This window comes from Coregonus clupeaformis, chromosome 36, assembly GCF_020615455.1.
Source record: "Coregonus clupeaformis isolate EN_2021a chromosome 36, ASM2061545v1, whole genome shotgun sequence".
NCBI classification, from domain to species: Eukaryota; Metazoa; Chordata; class Actinopteri; order Salmoniformes; family Salmonidae; genus Coregonus; species Coregonus clupeaformis.
In genome coordinates, this window is record NC_059227.1 from 32,848,217 (window position 1) to 32,866,168 (window position 17,952).

Sequence of the window (17,952 nt, forward strand, 5' to 3'; positions counted from 1 at the left end):
CATGCTTTGAGAACACGCCCTGGTATTCCGTCTGGCCTTGTGATTATTAACCTGTTTAAACATTTTGCTCACATGGCCACGCAGAGTGAGATCACACAGTCATCCGGAAAAGTAGGGGCTTTCACGCAAGGCACAGTATTATATTCCTCGAAGCGAGCGTAAAAGGCATTTAGCACGTTTGGGACTTCTGCGTCACTGGGCAGCTCATGGCTGGGTTTCCCTTTGTAATCCGTTATCGTCTGCAAGCCCTGCCACATACGACAAGCGTCATAGCCGGTGTAATAGGATTCCACCGTCCTCCTATATTGTCCTTTTGCACATTTAATGTCTCGCCGGAGGTTGTAGCGGGCTTTCTTGTATGCGTCCATGTCCATGTTCCATTCATTGTAAGCAGTAGCTCTAGCATTTAGCCCAGCACGGATATTGCCTGTAATCCATTGTTTTTGGTTAGGATTAGTGCTTAATTTGAGCCGGATCCTGCCGGAACTGGATCCGACACCTCTCAGTATTGGACTGTTTCACTCCGGAACCCATTTGCCAGGATCCAGCTAATAATTGCACTGTTTGCAATGTAAAAATTATAATAAAAGCAATCAGAGTTTGGCTAATTCAAGTTGAATCCTCTGTAATTCTCCTGGCTGCCCCCTAAAAAACGTAATGTGAAAACGTGCCTGATAATTGATTCATTGTAGCCTATATAGACAAACGCGTGGCCATTGCTGTGGTGAGTAAAAGAAATGCGCCTGTATCTCGCACAGAACTAGAATGAGATTCACTTTATATGATCTTTCTCCCTCTCTCTGCTCTGATAGACATGATCCTCCATCTCTTATCTCTCCAGTGTTGCACTTCATCATTTATTTCCATATAGAATCATAGCTGCACGAAGGATTCTGGAGGTGCCGCAGCACCCCTGATAAATGTAAATACATTTGCCAAAGTTATAGAATTACTGCTAGTAGGCCTATAATTTAGCCACAGATTATCAATAGTTTATTTTAAAAAATTGCCTAGCTGTGGATTGTGTGTAGCCCAATCACGAGGCATGCCTACAGTCAGGAACACGTGGCAAATCTGTCAGTGAACAGCATGCAGCCAAAACAGGCCTTTCACAATAGTTCAAATACAATCGTGGGAAAATACAGGTTGGAAAGCAAATGGATCCTGCTGAAAATAGAAGACTAATCTGTCTGTAGGCTACCAAGTTATCAGCTTCCAAATAGGCCTATTGAGCGAACAGCATTGTTTTACCAAGTAAAATAAGAGAGAGATAAGCTTTTGGTACGAGCGTATCGGCCATCGCGGGGGAGTGAGCTGAGGATCATTGGGTGAGTCAGTGAAACTGGAAAGCTTTTTTAGGACTATAATTTCCTCCTTCCTTCCCTCCATCCATTTACAAACACCTAGACCTAAGCTATTGATGGATTGAAGTCAAGATCGTTTTTATTGATCTCAGATTCTCAGTTTGTCAGTGTCAAAGTAGCCTGTCATTTCGATCATTTGTGAGGTATTAAAAAATATTATGCTAAAGTCTCCAGTCATCTAAAATGATGTAGAATTGCATGAAATGCATTGATAAGGGTCACATTTTTTCCGAACCAAGAGGCTACATATTTGTTTCCTTGTGTGCAACTTCTGCAAGCGCCTCTACTCTACTCATCTATGCCAGTATGCAAAAGCATGATAATGCATGCCATGCTTTACTATAAAGGATATTTTTTTTCATGCGTTCAGGTACCTCAGAGCAACCCGGGTCACCTCCCTCTCGGGCTCACTTTTTGTTCCGGCACCTCCAAATTTACTAATCAAGCACTGGTTAGGATACATTCTTATAGTCACTGTAGGGACGACATTGTCTATGCACTTATTGATGAAGCCTGTGGCTGTTGTGGTAAACTCCTCAATGTTATCGGACGAGGGAGGGCCTTGTATGCATTTCTGTGGGTAGAATAAAAGAGGTCTACATAGCCACTATCAGGAACAACTGTTCTGTCAACAATGGCTACTAGCCGTACGGATTACAAGTAAGTATCACATCAGCACTTAAACAGGTCAAAGGTCATCTTAAGAGGTACAACGATCATCAGCAATTACATTTAATAACAGACGCAATTATAGACTAACAGTTGATCACTTCATTACCAAACATGGATGTTAGACATCGAATACCTGGTTAACTCCGGTTTCCCCTCTCCAGCGGAATGCCTCCGTCAGCATCTCCCCCGCTCACACAAATATGTTTCAATACAACAGCAATCAAATACATGGAAAATAACAAATCAATTAAGAGACAGAGATCATTTATTAATCATATTGTTCCAATTAGTCTATTTCTATGAAAAATATTTTATGTGTTTTTTTACCGGCTCCAATTTGTCTTTGCAGCTGGGTGCTTTATGAGAGGCCTGGATTCGAGGGGCGTTCCATTGCCCTAGAGGAGGGGCCTATTGAGCTGACCAATGTCTGGGCAGATGCAGGGCCACCAGGTTCACACCCCAATGTCGACCCACCAATGGTCATCGGCTCCATCCGACATGCTGTATGGGTGAGTGTCCACTCTGTTATAAATGTTGCTACATAGAGAGACATACTGTAACATATCACGAGCCTAATAGTAAGCCACAGTAAAGGCTAATAATACGTAAGGGATCATCAACGAGGGGAAGGGCTGCCATGTTCGCTGGTTTCCCGAAAATTGGGCTACTATGAAAACGATGTCGCGGGTGAAAATGTATTGGTCTCGGGTGAAAATGTATTGGTCTCGGGTGGCGGGTTTTTGGGCGACTTCTAATTGCACCGCGGCCGCCATGGTATTTATCTCAAAAAAATATACAGTATATTTCACTGCATTGAGCAGGATGTTACTAAGGGCCGGAAGGGTGTGTGTGCATTGAGAGCACTGGTTGAGAGAATGCTGCATCAGAGGCAGCTGAGTCACGGAGACAACTTTTTACCAGTTGTAGGTAGGCTATTTAGATTGGTCATTATGGAGACACCCTTTTTCCATAAAACATATTAACGCGCTAGAACTGACATAACTGCGACAAAGCATTGGAAAACAACTTTAGGCGCACTAGAGCTCTTTAGATAAATTCACTCAGAGGTGTTTTAAAGTAAATTTCATTCTAATGTCGACTTTGCTTATGGATAAGCAAAGGGTTTGTTCATGCTCAGTTCTAGGGTCTGGAGCGTTGCGCGAGTGGACATTTTAAATGGAAGGTATGGAACTCCCTGGCATGCTTCTGTTATGGGAAAAAGTCCACAGTGAAAATGACGTTACATGTGGAGAATGATAGGGTATATTTGCGTCTGTTGGCCATCAAGTAGGCTATTAATGTCTATGCCATTGTAGGCTACTGTAGCCTACCATTTGATACAATAAATATGTTGAAATTACGATATCACTGGAGTCATTGCAAATCAATTTGTGCCACTTGTGTAGCCTACCTGGAGCTGGCAAACGGATTTAATAAATAGCCTATAACTCAGTTTGTTGTTGTAGCCTTGTGTTATTATGCAATGATTAATGGCCATGTTTAGTTAATTACATTGGAAGTCATCAATTGTGATCATGGTCACAGCTCTATCGCAAATGTATCATTCTCCAGATTTAATGTCAGTTTCATTGTGGACTTTTCCCTGAAATTAGATGTTGACCTATCAGGGGCTATATATAGGCTACCTACATCTAGCTCAGCAAACCATGGCAAAGTTGATTTGCAATTATAAACCCATAGCAGTTAATCATAGCAGTCAAAACAAGTTTAATCGACATCCATTGAAGGAAAATGATCTGGAGAGTTTGATAAGGGAGATTTATCTTTTCTCTTGCGACATATTCTTAAACTGGCAACAATTATTATTTTGATGGAAAACCAAACTTTTCCCTTCATTACTATGGGACAGCTGGAGATCAAATTTCAATATTGAAACAATGTTGCAAATGTCAGAGAGACAGACAGCAAGGTTTATACAAATCTCCGCTGTTGAAAACCAAATGCCAGTCTAAAAGGAATGGGAGATAATGTCTATATGCTTTTTATAGTGGGGATCAAGTTTATAAATTGCCTGGCTGGGCTGATGAGACAGTGGATTGCGCAGTGAGATGGAAGAGTAAATAGGCACCGGCTGGAATGTGGTTTTAACCAATCAGCATCCAGGAATAGACTGACCCATTGTATAAAGATAAATAATGTACGCTCTAGAATGCCCTTTAAAGGTAATCAGAAACGAGTATTCAACAATGCCGTGGTATAAATGCTTACAACAAGTTATAAAGCATTATATCTGTCAGCTTTAAATAAAGTGTTACCACAATGCAATCAATCATAATTCTCCCTCCACAGTATAGTGACTGGTCCTGGGTCTGTTTTTCCCTCTGTAGGACTACAGCATGCCCCATATTGACCTGTTCACTGAACCAGAGGGTCACGGCAGGCTAGCACCGTACCATGACGACACAGTAGAGATCGGCTCCTTCGGTATCCCAGAGAACACAGCTTCCATCAAAGTCCACTCTGGGGTGTAAGTGTATCTACGGTTGTTCTATTTACATGGTGCCTCTTCAGTCCACTCTTGGGCAGGGTATTCCAAACTCGTTCCTGCCCCCCGGGTGCACGTTTTGTTTTTTGCCCTAGCACTACACAAATAACCAACTCATCATCAAGGTTTGGTGGTGGGGGGGGGGGCAGGACCAACTTTTGGAACCCCTGTTCTTGGGTGTAGGTGCATCTATGTTCTTCCTAAAATGCTACATCTAAATGTCTATGGTGCCTTTTTGATCCACTGTGGGTTGTCAGTGTCTGTGGTCCTCCTGAACGGTACCTCTAGATGTCTATGGTACCTCTTTAGTTTGTTTAGTGTGCTGCTTGGCTCTTGTTGTAAACCTCCTCAGCAACAAGGCATTCTCCTCATGGTACTTCTAATGAGATTGCTATCTGGGTAGGCAGTGCGAGATCTGCATTACATTCTGCAGTGCAATACAACTCTTGCTATTGTAGAGAATGAAATTACTGTTTCAGAGGTGGGGATAATGACCTTTCAGAGTGTTGAGCGACCAGGCAATCCCAATTCTCTATGTTGATTATTACATGGCTTCTGGCTGCTACTGAACCAAACCTGGGTCTTGTTCATTAAGCAACGAAGGGAAGAAAACAGATTGAACCAAGGAGGGACTACCTGGACGTGTCCAAATAGAAATGCTGATTTTTGTTTTCCGTTCCACAGTGTGCCCTAATGAACCCGACTTTGAGTTCAAATATAATTTGTCTAAGCCTGCCAGATCAGATAAGCTTTTTTTTGTGTGTATTTCAAAGAATTTGCATTGAAGGAGAGTCAGGAAATGATTAAATCCGTGTTTCCCAAACCTGGTCCTGGGGACCTAAAGTCAAGATAAAACATTTCTGTTTTTTCCCCAGCACTAACACACATGATTCTAATCAAAGGCATAATGGTAAGTTGATTAGTTGAATCATGTGTGTTTGTGCTTAGGCAAAAACCAAAATGTGCACCCCTTTCTGTCCCCAGGACCATGATTGGGCAACACTGGATTAAATAATGATGGGCATGTTGATGTTGTTGTTTTTGGATGAGGCGTTGTTCTTAATGTGGTTTGCATGTGGTATGCTGTCATGGTGTTGTTGTTGCAGATTCACATGCTCAAAGTGATTGCCCCTCAGGGATAAATAATGTTTTAATGGAATTCAATTGCAGGCTGAGGAGAGAGAGACATAGAGAGAGTGAGACAGAGAGAGCACTGACAGATAATGATTACTGTCGGAGGTAGAGCGAGAGAGAGAGAGAGGTGGGGTGGGGTGGGAGACTAGTAAAGGTGGGGGACATACAGAGCTAGAGAAAGAGGAGGGAGAGGTGAGGGAAGAAACTCGTAAAAGTGGAGAGAGAAAGACAGAGATAGAGAGAGAAAAAAGGAAAGAAAGTGAGAATCAAAGATTTTAAAGGTTTGTTTTCGCACGTGAGAGGCACGTTTCAGAACATTGTGTGCCCTGGCTCTTAGCGGAAGTACACCACAATAGACCATTTCCCTCTTCGTCGTCAAACTGCTACTAAAGACTTGGTTTACTTTGACACGTGGGATCAAAAAGTCCCCTTTTCTGTGCCCGACAATCCCGGAAATTCTTACTGGAGGCAGTTAAAATTAGAGTTGATTACTTGTGGCTGTCAAAGAAGTGATCATCTAGCCTGGTTACACCAGACCAATGATACAGTACATCATGGCACCAGACTGAATGATGAGTGCAGTGTTCAGTGTAGTTGAACCAGGCTAGAAAATCAACTCAACACCAATGTTATACCCTGAATACTTTGGACTGTGTTTCCTTAGCAACTCTCCCTGCGGTTCTTTTTCTGACTCATACATGGAATGTCTGAGTACTGTACAGTCTTTCTTTCCTTAGCCTCACTCAGGGTAAACTAGCATTGTACAGTACTGGGGTAAAATAAGCTGTCACAGCATTGGATAGAGAATAGAGTTTGACTGTAAATCTATCACTGATGGTTTATGTGTGATACACAGGCATAATATGAACCAGGATTGGCATCAATAACGTAACATTTCAGTTTAATCAATGAATGGAAATTGAATCCATGATTTCAAAATTGGCCATTATTTGAATCTAATCTCAGTTCACCTGTGGACCGATTCAAAGTTAAGACAACTTGGACATTCATGTAAATCATTTATTGATGTAAGCGCGCTGATCTCAAGTCTGGATTAGCCCGCTGCTGAATTTACTGAATTGGAATGGGAGGTACCCTGGTTAGAAGAACAGATGACGGATCCATTGGTGTGTACATAATGTTTAGGGATTCCTGTTCCTCCCCAACACAGGTGGTTGGTGTTCAGTGACCCAGGGTTCCAGGGCCTCCTGGCGGTGTTGGAGAAGGGGGAGTACCCCTGTCCCGAGGCCTGGGGGTTCCACACACCCTTCATCGGATCCCTCAGACCCCTCAAAATGGTGGGTGCTGCAGCATCTCACAATAACTGTATACAGATGTAGGATCTTAATTTGATCACTCTTTTGTTGCCGAGAATGTTCCTACACAGCAGGAAATGCAAACTTGTAGTGCATTCAAGGTTTCAAAAGGCTTCTAAAGTTTGTAATTTGATTTGCCCTAACGAAAAATGTATTAACCCCTACAGAATATGTCCATGAATTATAATCCACATAATTCACATTACCTTTTACTGCAGGATTATTTTCCTGCTGTAGCAAACTGGCTCAAATTAAGATCCGACACTTGTACTGCACATGAAATACATGGATTAAACTACAAGTCCATAAAACACATGGATGAAACTACATGTCCATAAAATACATGGAAGCAGGAAGGACAATGAACAACAAACAAGGCTTATCTTTATGTTTTACCTTTTTGTTCTGTTTTCAATGTTTAATTACCTTTTGAAAATACAGGTGCCAATGTTTAGCAAATCTGTCCCAAGAGAGAAGAACAGTACATGCAAAGGATGAACCAAACTATAAAAGTGTATCTTTATTTTTGGAATCATCTTCTCGTTTAACCACATTTGTGCTTTTATTGAATTGTGGAAATGTGTATAGTGCTACAGTATATATCTCTATGAATGTGTATTTTATGGACATGTAGTTTAATCCATGTATTTTATGGACATGTGATAAGATTAATGTGCAAATAGTCGTGACTGACTAGTGAGTGAAGCTGTTTGCCAACACAAGCATGCTACATTTGGTAGTGACTAGTGAGCAATTGTCAATTGTTCTAATGATATTTTGCCTTGTCTTTCTATGTCCTATACCACTCTACATGAAGGTTATTAAGTTCACTGTCGTACCAAATTACTCAAATTACTCAGACGTAGAGACAGAATGCACTCATTCAATCTGAATGAGGCATGTCCAGTCTCTGACCATCTCTTCTTCTCTCTCTATCTCTCTATATCAGTCTCCTGAGTGGCGCAGTGGTCTAAGGCACTGCATCGCAGTGCTAGCTGTGCCACTAGAGATCCTGGTTCAAATCTAGGCTCTGTCGTAGCCGGCCACGACCGGGAGACCCATGGGGCGGCGCACAATTGGCCCAGGGTAGGGGAGGGAATGGCCGGCAGGGATGTAGCTCAGTTGATAGAGCATGGCGTTTGCAACGCCAGTTGTTGTGGGTTCGATTCCCACGGGGGGCCAGTATGAAAAAAAATATATATACAAAAATAATGTATGCACTCACTAACTCTAAGTCGCTCTAGATAAGAGCATCTGCTAAATGACTAAAATGTAAATGTATCTGTCTCCAGCAGCGTCGCAGTTCATTATGCTATGTGCGTAACTGGCCGAATTTGCATACTGCTGACTCCCACCTCGACACTGTGTGCTTTTTTAATTAGTGGAAGATAGTGCTGTTGTGATTGATTCTCTCTCTGTTTGTTGCAGGGTGCCTTCAAGGTGGAGAATCCTAATGAAGTCAAGGTACGCCATTACTTTGCCATTACTTTCTGCTTCACTGTCGCCCTCAAGTTGTCCTGGGTTCAAATAGTATTTGTTTCTTTCAAATACTTTAGCTGCGCTTGATTGAGTTTGCCTGGCACAATGGAGCCAATAGAATAGTCCCAAAAGGGCAAACCCTTCTGGCACCCCAGACAGGCTTAATCAAATGTTTAAAGCATTTAAAAGAAAACAAATGCTATATAAACCTGTCTGGTTTATAAATTCACGTACTATTTTAGCATGTTGTCGGCTAACGTATCGTAAGTCTGACTATGGAAACACACTGAAAAACAACAACCAATCACAAATCATTACTGTCGGGTCTTGGGGTCAATCAGGGGTCAAACACCCTCTGAACTGCTCCCTCCTACCTTTGACCTTGGTCTCCTCAGGCTGTGGTGTATGAGCGGCCTGGCTTTGAGGGGTCCTGTCTGGAGATGGATGGGGACGTGTTCTGTTTTGGAGCTGGAGCAGAAGGAGATGGAGAGGCATCAAACCTGGATTCAAACAGACTGAAGTCAGTGGGCTCTGTGAAGATCCTCAGAGGACTGTAAGTTCATATAGCTCTCAACACGTTCATATGTATTTATGTGGGAGAGAATACTTTATCACTGGTTATTAAGAAACACAATACACAATCAAGGTGTCGTGTTGTGATAGACAGCGTTACAAAATGTTACTGTCAGTGATCCGCAATCCTGCTCCTGGAGAGCCACAGTACTGGAGACTATTGTCCCAGGTTTGAACCATCACACCTGATTCAACTTATCATCTGATCTTCAACACCTTGATAATGTGAATCAGTTGTCTCACTGCTGGGCTGGAACAAAAACCTGCAGTACTGCAGCTCTCCAGAAGCATGAGTTTAGGATCACTGTGTTATAGTAACATGCAACATACATATTAAGTAATAGACTGTACAGTGTGTACAATGTAGCCAATGTCTAATTCCCTTTTATTTGCTGTCCCAGCTGGGTGGGGTATGACCAACTAGGGTTCGAAGGTCACCAGCATGTCCTGGAGGAAGGAGAGTACCTGGACTGGAGGGACTGGGGAGGAATGACTGATCAGCTACTGTCTATACGACCTGTACTGGCTGTAGGTATCATGCTATGACCTAGAACTGAATGGTGTACGATTTGGTATGAAATGATGAATTACAGTATGGATGAACCCCTGCTATAAATGAGAATCAACCCTCCTCTTGGAGAGGTCTGTGCTCTACACTCTTTCCAAAAGGGTTCTTCGGCTGTCCCCGTAGGAGAACCCATTTTGGTTCTAGGTAGAACCCTTTTGGGTTCCATGTAGAACCCTCTGTGGAAAGGGTTCTTCATGGAACCCAAAAGGGTTCTACCAGGAACCAAAAGGGTTATACCTGGAACCAAAAAGGGTTCTTCAAAGGGTTCTCCTATGGGCACAGCCAAAGACAATTTTAGGTTCTAGATGGCACCTTTTTCTTCTAAGAGTGTATTGTAGCCCTATACAAACACACCTGATTCAGGTAATCAATAGAATCAGGTGTGCTAGATTAGGGTTGGAACAAAAGCATGCAGGGTAGCTCTCGCCAATGAGGAGGGTTGGGCACCTCTGATGTTTGATGTTGTTTGGTATGGTAACCGATGGTGTAAAGGTAAGTCATGATAGGATATTTATTTTTATTTATTTATTTATTACATTTAGCAGACGCTCTTATCCAGAGCGACTTACAGGAGCAATTAGGGTTAAGTATATTGTTTCTTATGGTATGCCATGACCATACAATTAGTTATACAGTACTAAAACAGACATTCCCATTCAAGTCAATGTTCTATGATTGATGGACCAGCGGTCATATTGAGTGTACTCATGATTGTACCACTCAAATTGCTGTGGGCTGAGGGGTTTTGTACATTCTAGTAGTTCTACTTCTATGGGCACGACCAAGGATATTCTTTGTTTCCTTTCCCCATGACAGGATTTCATGTCACCACACCTCAAGATGTTCAGTGAGAGAGAATTTGGCGAGCTGGGCACGAACATCGACATCTTAGAACCTATCATCAATATAGAGGACACCGGCTACGGGCTGAAAACGCAGTCGGTCGACGTTATGGGCGGATTGTAAGTCTGAGATCTCTCTTTCTCTGTTTCCACCTCTGATGTGCACTGTTAAAGCTACAATCTGCCATTTCAACAGCCTGACCCTGCCACTTTGTTTGGTAGGCTTAGGGATGGGGCTGGGGGAATGTAACCACTTTCAAATTCATACAGACCTATGGAACCATGGATAATTAATTGAAATGAACATTGAACAACAGGAAATGTTACATATTGTGGCTTTAAATCTCTCTTGCCCAGTCTTGTGTGTCTTATAAGAAAATGACCAGTTAGTTGATTATAGAAAGTCAGGGCTGTGCTCTGCTATTCTGTGTGAATGTAATGAGACATTTACATACTGTTACCTACTCATTTACTGTCCTGATTTCCAGTGATCTGTAGTAGCTGAGGTCAAGTGTCTTCTAAGTTTCATTACTATCACAGTGTCCTGTGGCCTGGCTGACTACATAATTCAAAATTAAAACTACAAAGCTGGAAATGTAGTGTTCTAATAAACAGAAGCAAAGTTACAATGCAACTTCTAAAAGCATATTTGAACCTGTATAGTTAAAGGTAGACTCAGCGAGATGACGTTGCAAAGAACAGCACCACGGATATTGAGATGAGCGTGATGCAAGACTTTGCTCTCACACAGTCACACAGAGGATCTGCACCAGCGGAGGCTGGTGGGAGGAGCTATAGGAGGACAGGCTCATTGTAATGGCTGGAATGGAATTAATGTAACGGTATAAAAAACATCAAACATGGAAACCACGTTTGACTCCGTTCCATTAATTTCAGTCCAGCCATTACAATGAGCCTGTCCTCCAATAGCTTCTCCCACCAGCCTCCACTGATATGCACATGTGCACGCGTGTGCTTCACGCTGCTACAACGTGGTAGCTACAGGGCCAAAACAGCGGAGAAGTTGTTGCAGAAATGAACCCACTATGTGTAGACGTGCATTCAACGTCGTCTCGCTGAGTCTACCTTTAGAGGAGCACGAAGTAAACAGCAATATTGGGCCGATTGCCGCAACAACTAAGAGCGTTGAAGCGCGCATTTAAAATGCTCTGCTGTTTAAAGTCCCGCATGTTGTAGCTATTGAAGTGTGCACATGCGCAGATACCCTGCGCTCCTCTGTGAGTGCGTCTTCTGGCATCGCACTCATCTGCAAGATCTATTGTGCTGCCCGTGGCAACGTCATATCACGGAGTCTCAGATATTTAAGTTATAAGTGAGCCTTGACCTTGACACATACTATCCTACAGCATGTGCAGCCCTCTAGACTTAATCGCTGTTACTAATGTGTGTGTTAGCTAATTGTTTCTCACTTTGTGGCTGAAATATCTGCCTGTTACCTGCAGAGCTAGGTCTAAGGCGTGTTCATTCATGTACAGTATGTTATCTTAAGTTCCTTCTCTCCAGATAAGGGTCGTGTTCATTAGGGCACACCATACCAAAACATTTAAAAACGGAATACAAAAACAAGCATTTCAAGATCAAGTTGTTCCTACATGTTTCACTTCGTTTTTTTGGAACCTAATGAACATGACCCAGGTGTGTAGTTGTAGGGCTGACTGTAGGCTGGCTGCCTCTCCCCGGTTGGCACGTTCAGACGGGACTAAAATTCCTCTGAGACGTTCAGTTCAGTCCACGCCTCATTTCCTGTGTCTCTCTGTCAGTTGGGAACAGGGTGGAGTACACTATGTGCAGCAGAACACTTTCACTTGCTTTTGGAGGCACATCTCTGGTTCTGTTACTGTGTTGTGAACCCTTATTATAGTGTACTACGCTGCCTCTCCCCTGTCGTGCCTCTCCCCTGTCGTGCCTCTCCCCTGTCGTGCCTCTCCCCTGTCGTGCCTCTCCCCTGTCGTGCTTCTCCCCTGTCGTGCCGCTCCCCTGTCGTGCCTCTCCCCTATCGTGCCTCTCCCTTGTCGTGTTTCTCCCCTGTCGTGCTTCTCCCCTGTCGTGCTTCTCCCCTGTCGTGCTTCTCCCCTGTTGTGCTTCTCCCCAGTTGTGCTTCTCCCCTGTCGTGCTGCTCCCTTGTCGTGCCTCTCCCCTGTTGTGCTTCTCCCTTGTCGTGCCTCTCCCCTGTCGTGCCTCTCCCTTGTCGTGCCTCTCCCCTGTCGTGCCTCTACCCTATCGTGCCTCTCCCCTGTTGTGCTGCTCCCTTGTCGTGCCTCTCCCCTGTTGTGCTTCTCCCTTGTCGTGCTTCTCCCTTGTCGTGCCTCTCCCCTGTCGTGCTTCTCCCTTGTCGTGCCTCTCCCCTGTCGTGCCTCTCCCCTGTCGTGCCTCTCCCCTGTTGTGCTTCTCCCTTGTCGTGCCTCTCCCCTGTCGTGCCTCTCCCCTGTTGTGCTTCTCCCTTGTCGTGCCTCTCCCCTGTCGTGCCTCTCCCGTCGTGCCTCTCCCCTGTCGTGCCTCTCCCCTGTCGTGCCTCTCCCCTGTCGTGCCTCTCCCCTGTCGTGCCTCTCCCCTGTCGTGCTTCTCCCCTGTCGTGCCTCTCCCCTGTCGTGCCTCTCCCCTGTCGTGCCTCTCCCGTCGTGCTTCTCCCTTGTCGTGCCTCTCCCCTGTCGTGCCTCTCCCCTGTTGTTCTTCTCCCTTGTCGTGCCTCTGCCCTGTCGTGCTTCTCCCTTGTCGTGCCTCTCCCCTGTCGTGCCTCTCCCCTGTCGTGCCTCTCCCCTGTCGTGCCTCTCCCGTCGTGCTGCTCCCTTGTCGTGCCTCTCCCCTGTTGTGCTTCTCCCTTGTCGTGCCTCTCCCCTGTCGTGCCTCTCCCCTGTTGTGCTTCTCCCCTGTCGTGCCTCTCCCATGTCGTGCCTCTCCCGTCGTGCTTCTCCCTTGTCGTGCCTCTCCCCTGTCGTGCCTCTCCCCTATCGTGCCTCTCCCCTGTTGTGCTTCTCCCTTGTCGTGCCTCTCCCCTGTCGTGCCTCTCCCCTGTTGTGCTTCTCCCCTGTCGTGTCTCTCCCCTGTCGTGCCTCTCCCGTCGTGCTTCTCCCTTGTCGTGCCTCTCCCCTGTCGTGCCTCTCCCCTGTTGTGCTTCTCCCTTGTCGTGCCTCTCCCCTGTCGTGCTTCTCCCTTGTCGTGCCTCTCCCCTGTCGTGCCTCTCCCCTGTTGTGCTTCTCCCTTGTCGTGCCTCTCCCCTGTCGTGCCTCTCCCGTCGTGCTTCTCCCTTGTCGTGCCTCTCCCCTGTTGTGCTTCTCCCTTGTCGTGCCTCTCCCCTGTCGTGCCTCTCCCCTGTTGTGCTTCTCCCCTGTCGTGCCTCTCCCCTGTCGTGCCTCTCCCGTCGTGCTTCTCCCTTGTCGTGCCTCTCCCCTGTCGTGCCTCTCCCCTATCGTGCCTCTCCCCTGTTGTGCTTCTCCCTTGTCGTGCCTCTCCCCTGTTGTGCTTCTCCCTTGTCGTGCTGCTCCCTTGTCGTGCCTCTCCCCTGTTGTGCTTCTCCCTTGTCGTGCCTCTCCCCTGTTGTGCTTCTCCCTTGTCGTGCCTCTCCCCTGTCGTGCCTCTCCCCTGTCGTGCCTCTCCCCTGTTGTGCTTCTCCCTTGTCGTGCCTCTCCCCTGTCGTGCCTCTCCCCTATTGTGCTTCTCCCTTGTCGTGCCTCTCCCCTGTCGTGCCTCTCCCGTCGTGCTTCTCCCCTGTTGTGCCTCTCCCTTGTCGTGCCTCTCCCCTGTCGTGCCTCTCCCCTGTTGTCCTTCTCCCCTGTCGTGCCTCTCCCGTCGTGCTTCTCCCTTGTCGTGCCTCTCCCCTGTCGTGCCTCTCCCCTGTTGTGCTTCTCCCTTGTAGTGCCTCTCCCCTGTTGTGCTTCTCCCTTGTCGTGCCTCTCCCCTGTTGTGCTTCTCCCTTGTCGTGCCTCTCCCCTGTCGTGCCTCTCCCGTCGTGCTGCTCCCTTGTCGTGCCTCTCCCCTGTTGTGCTTCTCCCTTGTCGTGCCTCTCCCCTGTCGTGCCTCTCCCCTGTTGTGCTTCTCCCCTGTCTTGCCTCTCTCCTGTCGTGCATCTCCCCTGTTGTGCTTCTCCCTTGTCGTGCCTCTCCCCTGTCGTGCCTCTCCCCTGTTGTGCTTCTCCCTTGTCGTGCCTCTCCCTTGTCGTGCCTCTCCCCTGTCGTGCTGCTCACTCATGCAAAGCTCTGACTAAACTCTGTTATTCAACCTGTTAACTCAACCCAGCACTCTCTCAATCTCTCCCTTATCTTGCTCTCTCCCTTTCCCTCTCTTTCTCCCTATCTCTCTCTCTCTCTCCTATCACTCTCTCTCTCCCCCCTACCTCTCTCTCTCTCCCCTACCTCTCTCCCCCTATCGCTCTCTCTCTCTCACTCTCTCTCTCCCCTACCTCTCTATCTCGCTCTCTCTGTCTCTCTCTCTCCCCTCTCTCTCTCTCTCGTCAGCTTCTGATGTGGTCTTTTCTATGCTATATAATACACACACACAGGCACAGGCACAGGCACAGCCATCAGATACACTCTAATCAAAGACAATATTAATTCATAGTGTGAGTAGGAGCGTAAGAGCTAATTAACCACTATCTATTATTATCTACATGTTTGATCTGAAATGTCAATGTTAACATTTAATATTAACCTTGGTTTTAATTACTTTGATTATGTCTATTCAGTTTGTCAGGATGTCAGTGTGATGCGGTAGGACGAAGTCAGGCACAGGACACAGAGCTAATCGAAAACGTACTTTACTCGTAGGTAACGTAAATAACATAACCTCCACGCAGGGAGGAACAAACCCGCTCACCAGACGACAACCAAACATGAACAAACACGCACAACATACAGTGGGAGCCAGAGGGTTAAATAGGGAAGTAATCGAACTGGGAACCAGGTGTGAACAATAAAGACAAGACAAGTAGAACACAGAAACATAGATCGGTAGCAGCTAGTACTCCGGTGACAGTTTTGGGCCATCTCTGCCCAGGGGATAAAACCCGACCACTCCCCCGGCCGGTCCTGGCAATAGGACTGCAGAAACCTACCCACATCCTGGTTAACTCTCTCCACCTGCCCATTACTCTCGGGGTGAAAACCTAAGGTCAGGCTGATCGAGACCCCCAGACGTTCCATGAACGCCCTCCAGACCCTTGAGGTGAACTGGGGACCCAGATCCGATACAATATCCTCAGGCACCCCGTAGTGCCGGAAGACGTGTGTAAATAGGGCCTCAGCAGTTTGTAGGGCCGTAGGGAGACGTGGAATTGGAATGAGACGGCAGGACTTAGAAAACCGATCCACAACGATCAGAATCGTGGTGTTCCCTTGTGTGGGGGGAAGGTCCATAACAAAATCCACCGAAAGATGGGACCACGGCCGTTGTGGAACGGGGAGGGATTGTAACTTCCCCCTGGGCAGGTGTCTAGGTGCCTTACACTGAGCGCACACCGAGCAGGAGGAAACATAAACCCTCACGTCCTTAGCTAAAGTGGGCCACCAGTACTTCCCACTAAGACAGTGCACTGTCCGACCGATGCCAGGATGACCAGAGGAGGGTGACGTGTGAGCCCAATAGATCAATCGATCGCGAACCTCGAGCGGCACGTACACACAACCCTCTGGACACTGGGGGGGAGTGGGCTCGGTACGTAACGCCCGCTCGATGTCCGCGTCAACCTCCCACACCACCGGTGCTACCAGACACGACGCCGGAAGTATGGGAGTGGGCTCAATGGACCTCTCCTCATACAGTCGGGATGCCTTAGCGTTCTGGGAACCTGGTCTGTAAGTAAGAGTAAACACAAAACTAGTAAAGAGCATGGCCCACCGTGCCTGGCGAGGGTTCAATCTCTTCGCCGCCCGGATGTACTCCAGATTGCGATGGTCAGTCAAAATGAGAAAAGGGTGTTTAGCCCCCTCAAGCCAATGCCTCCACACTTTCAGGGCCTTAACCACACCACTAACAGCTCCCGGTCCCCCACATCATAGTAGCGCTCCGCCGGACTGAGCTTCTTAGAAAAGAAAGCACAGGGGCGGAGCTTTGGTGGCGTACCCGAGTGCTGAGACAGTACAGCTCCTATCCCAGCCTCGGACGCATCCACCTCAACCTGGAATGCTAAGGAGGGATCCGGATGAGCCAGCACTGGAGCCTAGGTAAACAGGTCCTCCAGATGACCAAAAGCCCTGTCCGCCTCAGCTGACCACTGCAGTCGCAACGGTCCCCCCTTCAGCAAGGAGGTAATGGGAGCCGCTACCTGACCAAAGCCCCGGATAAACCTCTGGTAGTAATTGGCAAAACCCCAAAATCGCTGCACCTCCTTCACCGTGGATGGAGTCGGCCAATTACGCACGGCCGAAATGCGGTCAATCTCCATCTCCACCCCTGACGCGGACAGGCGGTGCCCTAGGAAGGAGATGGACTCTTGGAAGAACAGACATTTCTCCACCTTCACATACAGGTCATGCTCCAACAGTCGACCAAGCACTTGACGAACCAGGGACACATGCTCGGCCCGTGTAGCGGAGTATATGAGAATGTGATCAATATACACCACTACACCCTGTCCGTGCAGGTCCCTGAAAATCTCATCAACAAAGGATTGGAAGACTGATGGAGCATTCATCAACCCGTATGGCATGACGAGGTACTCATAGTGCCCAGAGGTGGTACTGAATGCTGTCTTCCACTCATCCCCCTCCCGGATACGCACCAGGTTATACACGCTCCTGAGATCCAATTTTGTGAAGAAGCGCGCCCCGTGCAATGACTCCGTCATACTAGCAATGAGCGTTAATGGATAACTATACTTGATAGTGATCTGATTTAGACCACGGTAGTCAATGCACGGGCGTAAACCTCCATCCTTATTCTTCACAAAAAAGAAACTTGAGGAGACAGGTGAAGTGGATAGCCGAATGTATCCCTGCCACAGAGATTCGGAGACATATGTCTCCATAGCCGCCGTCTCTTCCTGTGACAGGGGATACACGTGACTCCGAGGAAGTGCAGCGCCTACCTGGAGATTTATCGCACAATCCCCCTGTAGATGGGGTGGTAATTGAGTCGAGAGACAGATCGGCATATTCGGGGGGAATGTGCATGGTGAAGACCTGGTTTGGACTTTCCACCGTAGTTGCCCCTATGGAAACACCTACACACCTCCCCGAGCACTGACTTGACCATCCCTTGAGAGCCCTCTGTTGCCATGAAATAGTGGGGTCATGAGAAGTTAACCAGGGAAGCTCCAACACCACTGGAAACGCAGGAGAATCAATCAGATAGAGACAAATTTTCTCCTCATGACCCCCCTGCGTTTTCATCCAGAGTGGAGGTGTGACCTCCCTAATCAGGCCTGACCCTAAAGGGCGACTATCTAAGGTATGTACAGGGAAGGGCACATCAACAGGAACAAAAGGAATCCCTAAACTACAGGAAAACTGACGATCAATAAAGTTCCCAGCTGCGCCTGAATCTA

At 46.9% G+C, this 17,952-nt stretch overlaps 1 protein-coding gene across 2 annotated transcripts in view; it reads left to right on the forward strand.

The window, feature by feature from the left end:
- LOC121552596 (beta/gamma crystallin domain-containing protein 1) overlaps positions 1–17,952 on the forward strand; it is a 51,719-nt gene that overhangs the window by 20,457 nt on the left and 13,310 nt on the right. For both annotated transcript variants that reach the window (XM_041865554.2, XM_041865553.2), the window contains exons 7-13: positions 2,386–2,545; positions 4,385–4,524; positions 6,848–6,974; positions 8,421–8,456; positions 8,867–9,024; positions 9,446–9,572; positions 10,429–10,574. In XM_041865554.2, the coding sequence (XP_041721488.1) occupies positions 2,386–2,545; positions 4,385–4,524; positions 6,848–6,974; positions 8,421–8,456; positions 8,867–9,024; positions 9,446–9,572; positions 10,429–10,574 (894 nt within the window). The remainder of the gene's footprint in view (positions 1–2,385; positions 2,546–4,384; positions 4,525–6,847; positions 6,975–8,420; positions 8,457–8,866; positions 9,025–9,445; positions 9,573–10,428; positions 10,575–17,952) is intronic.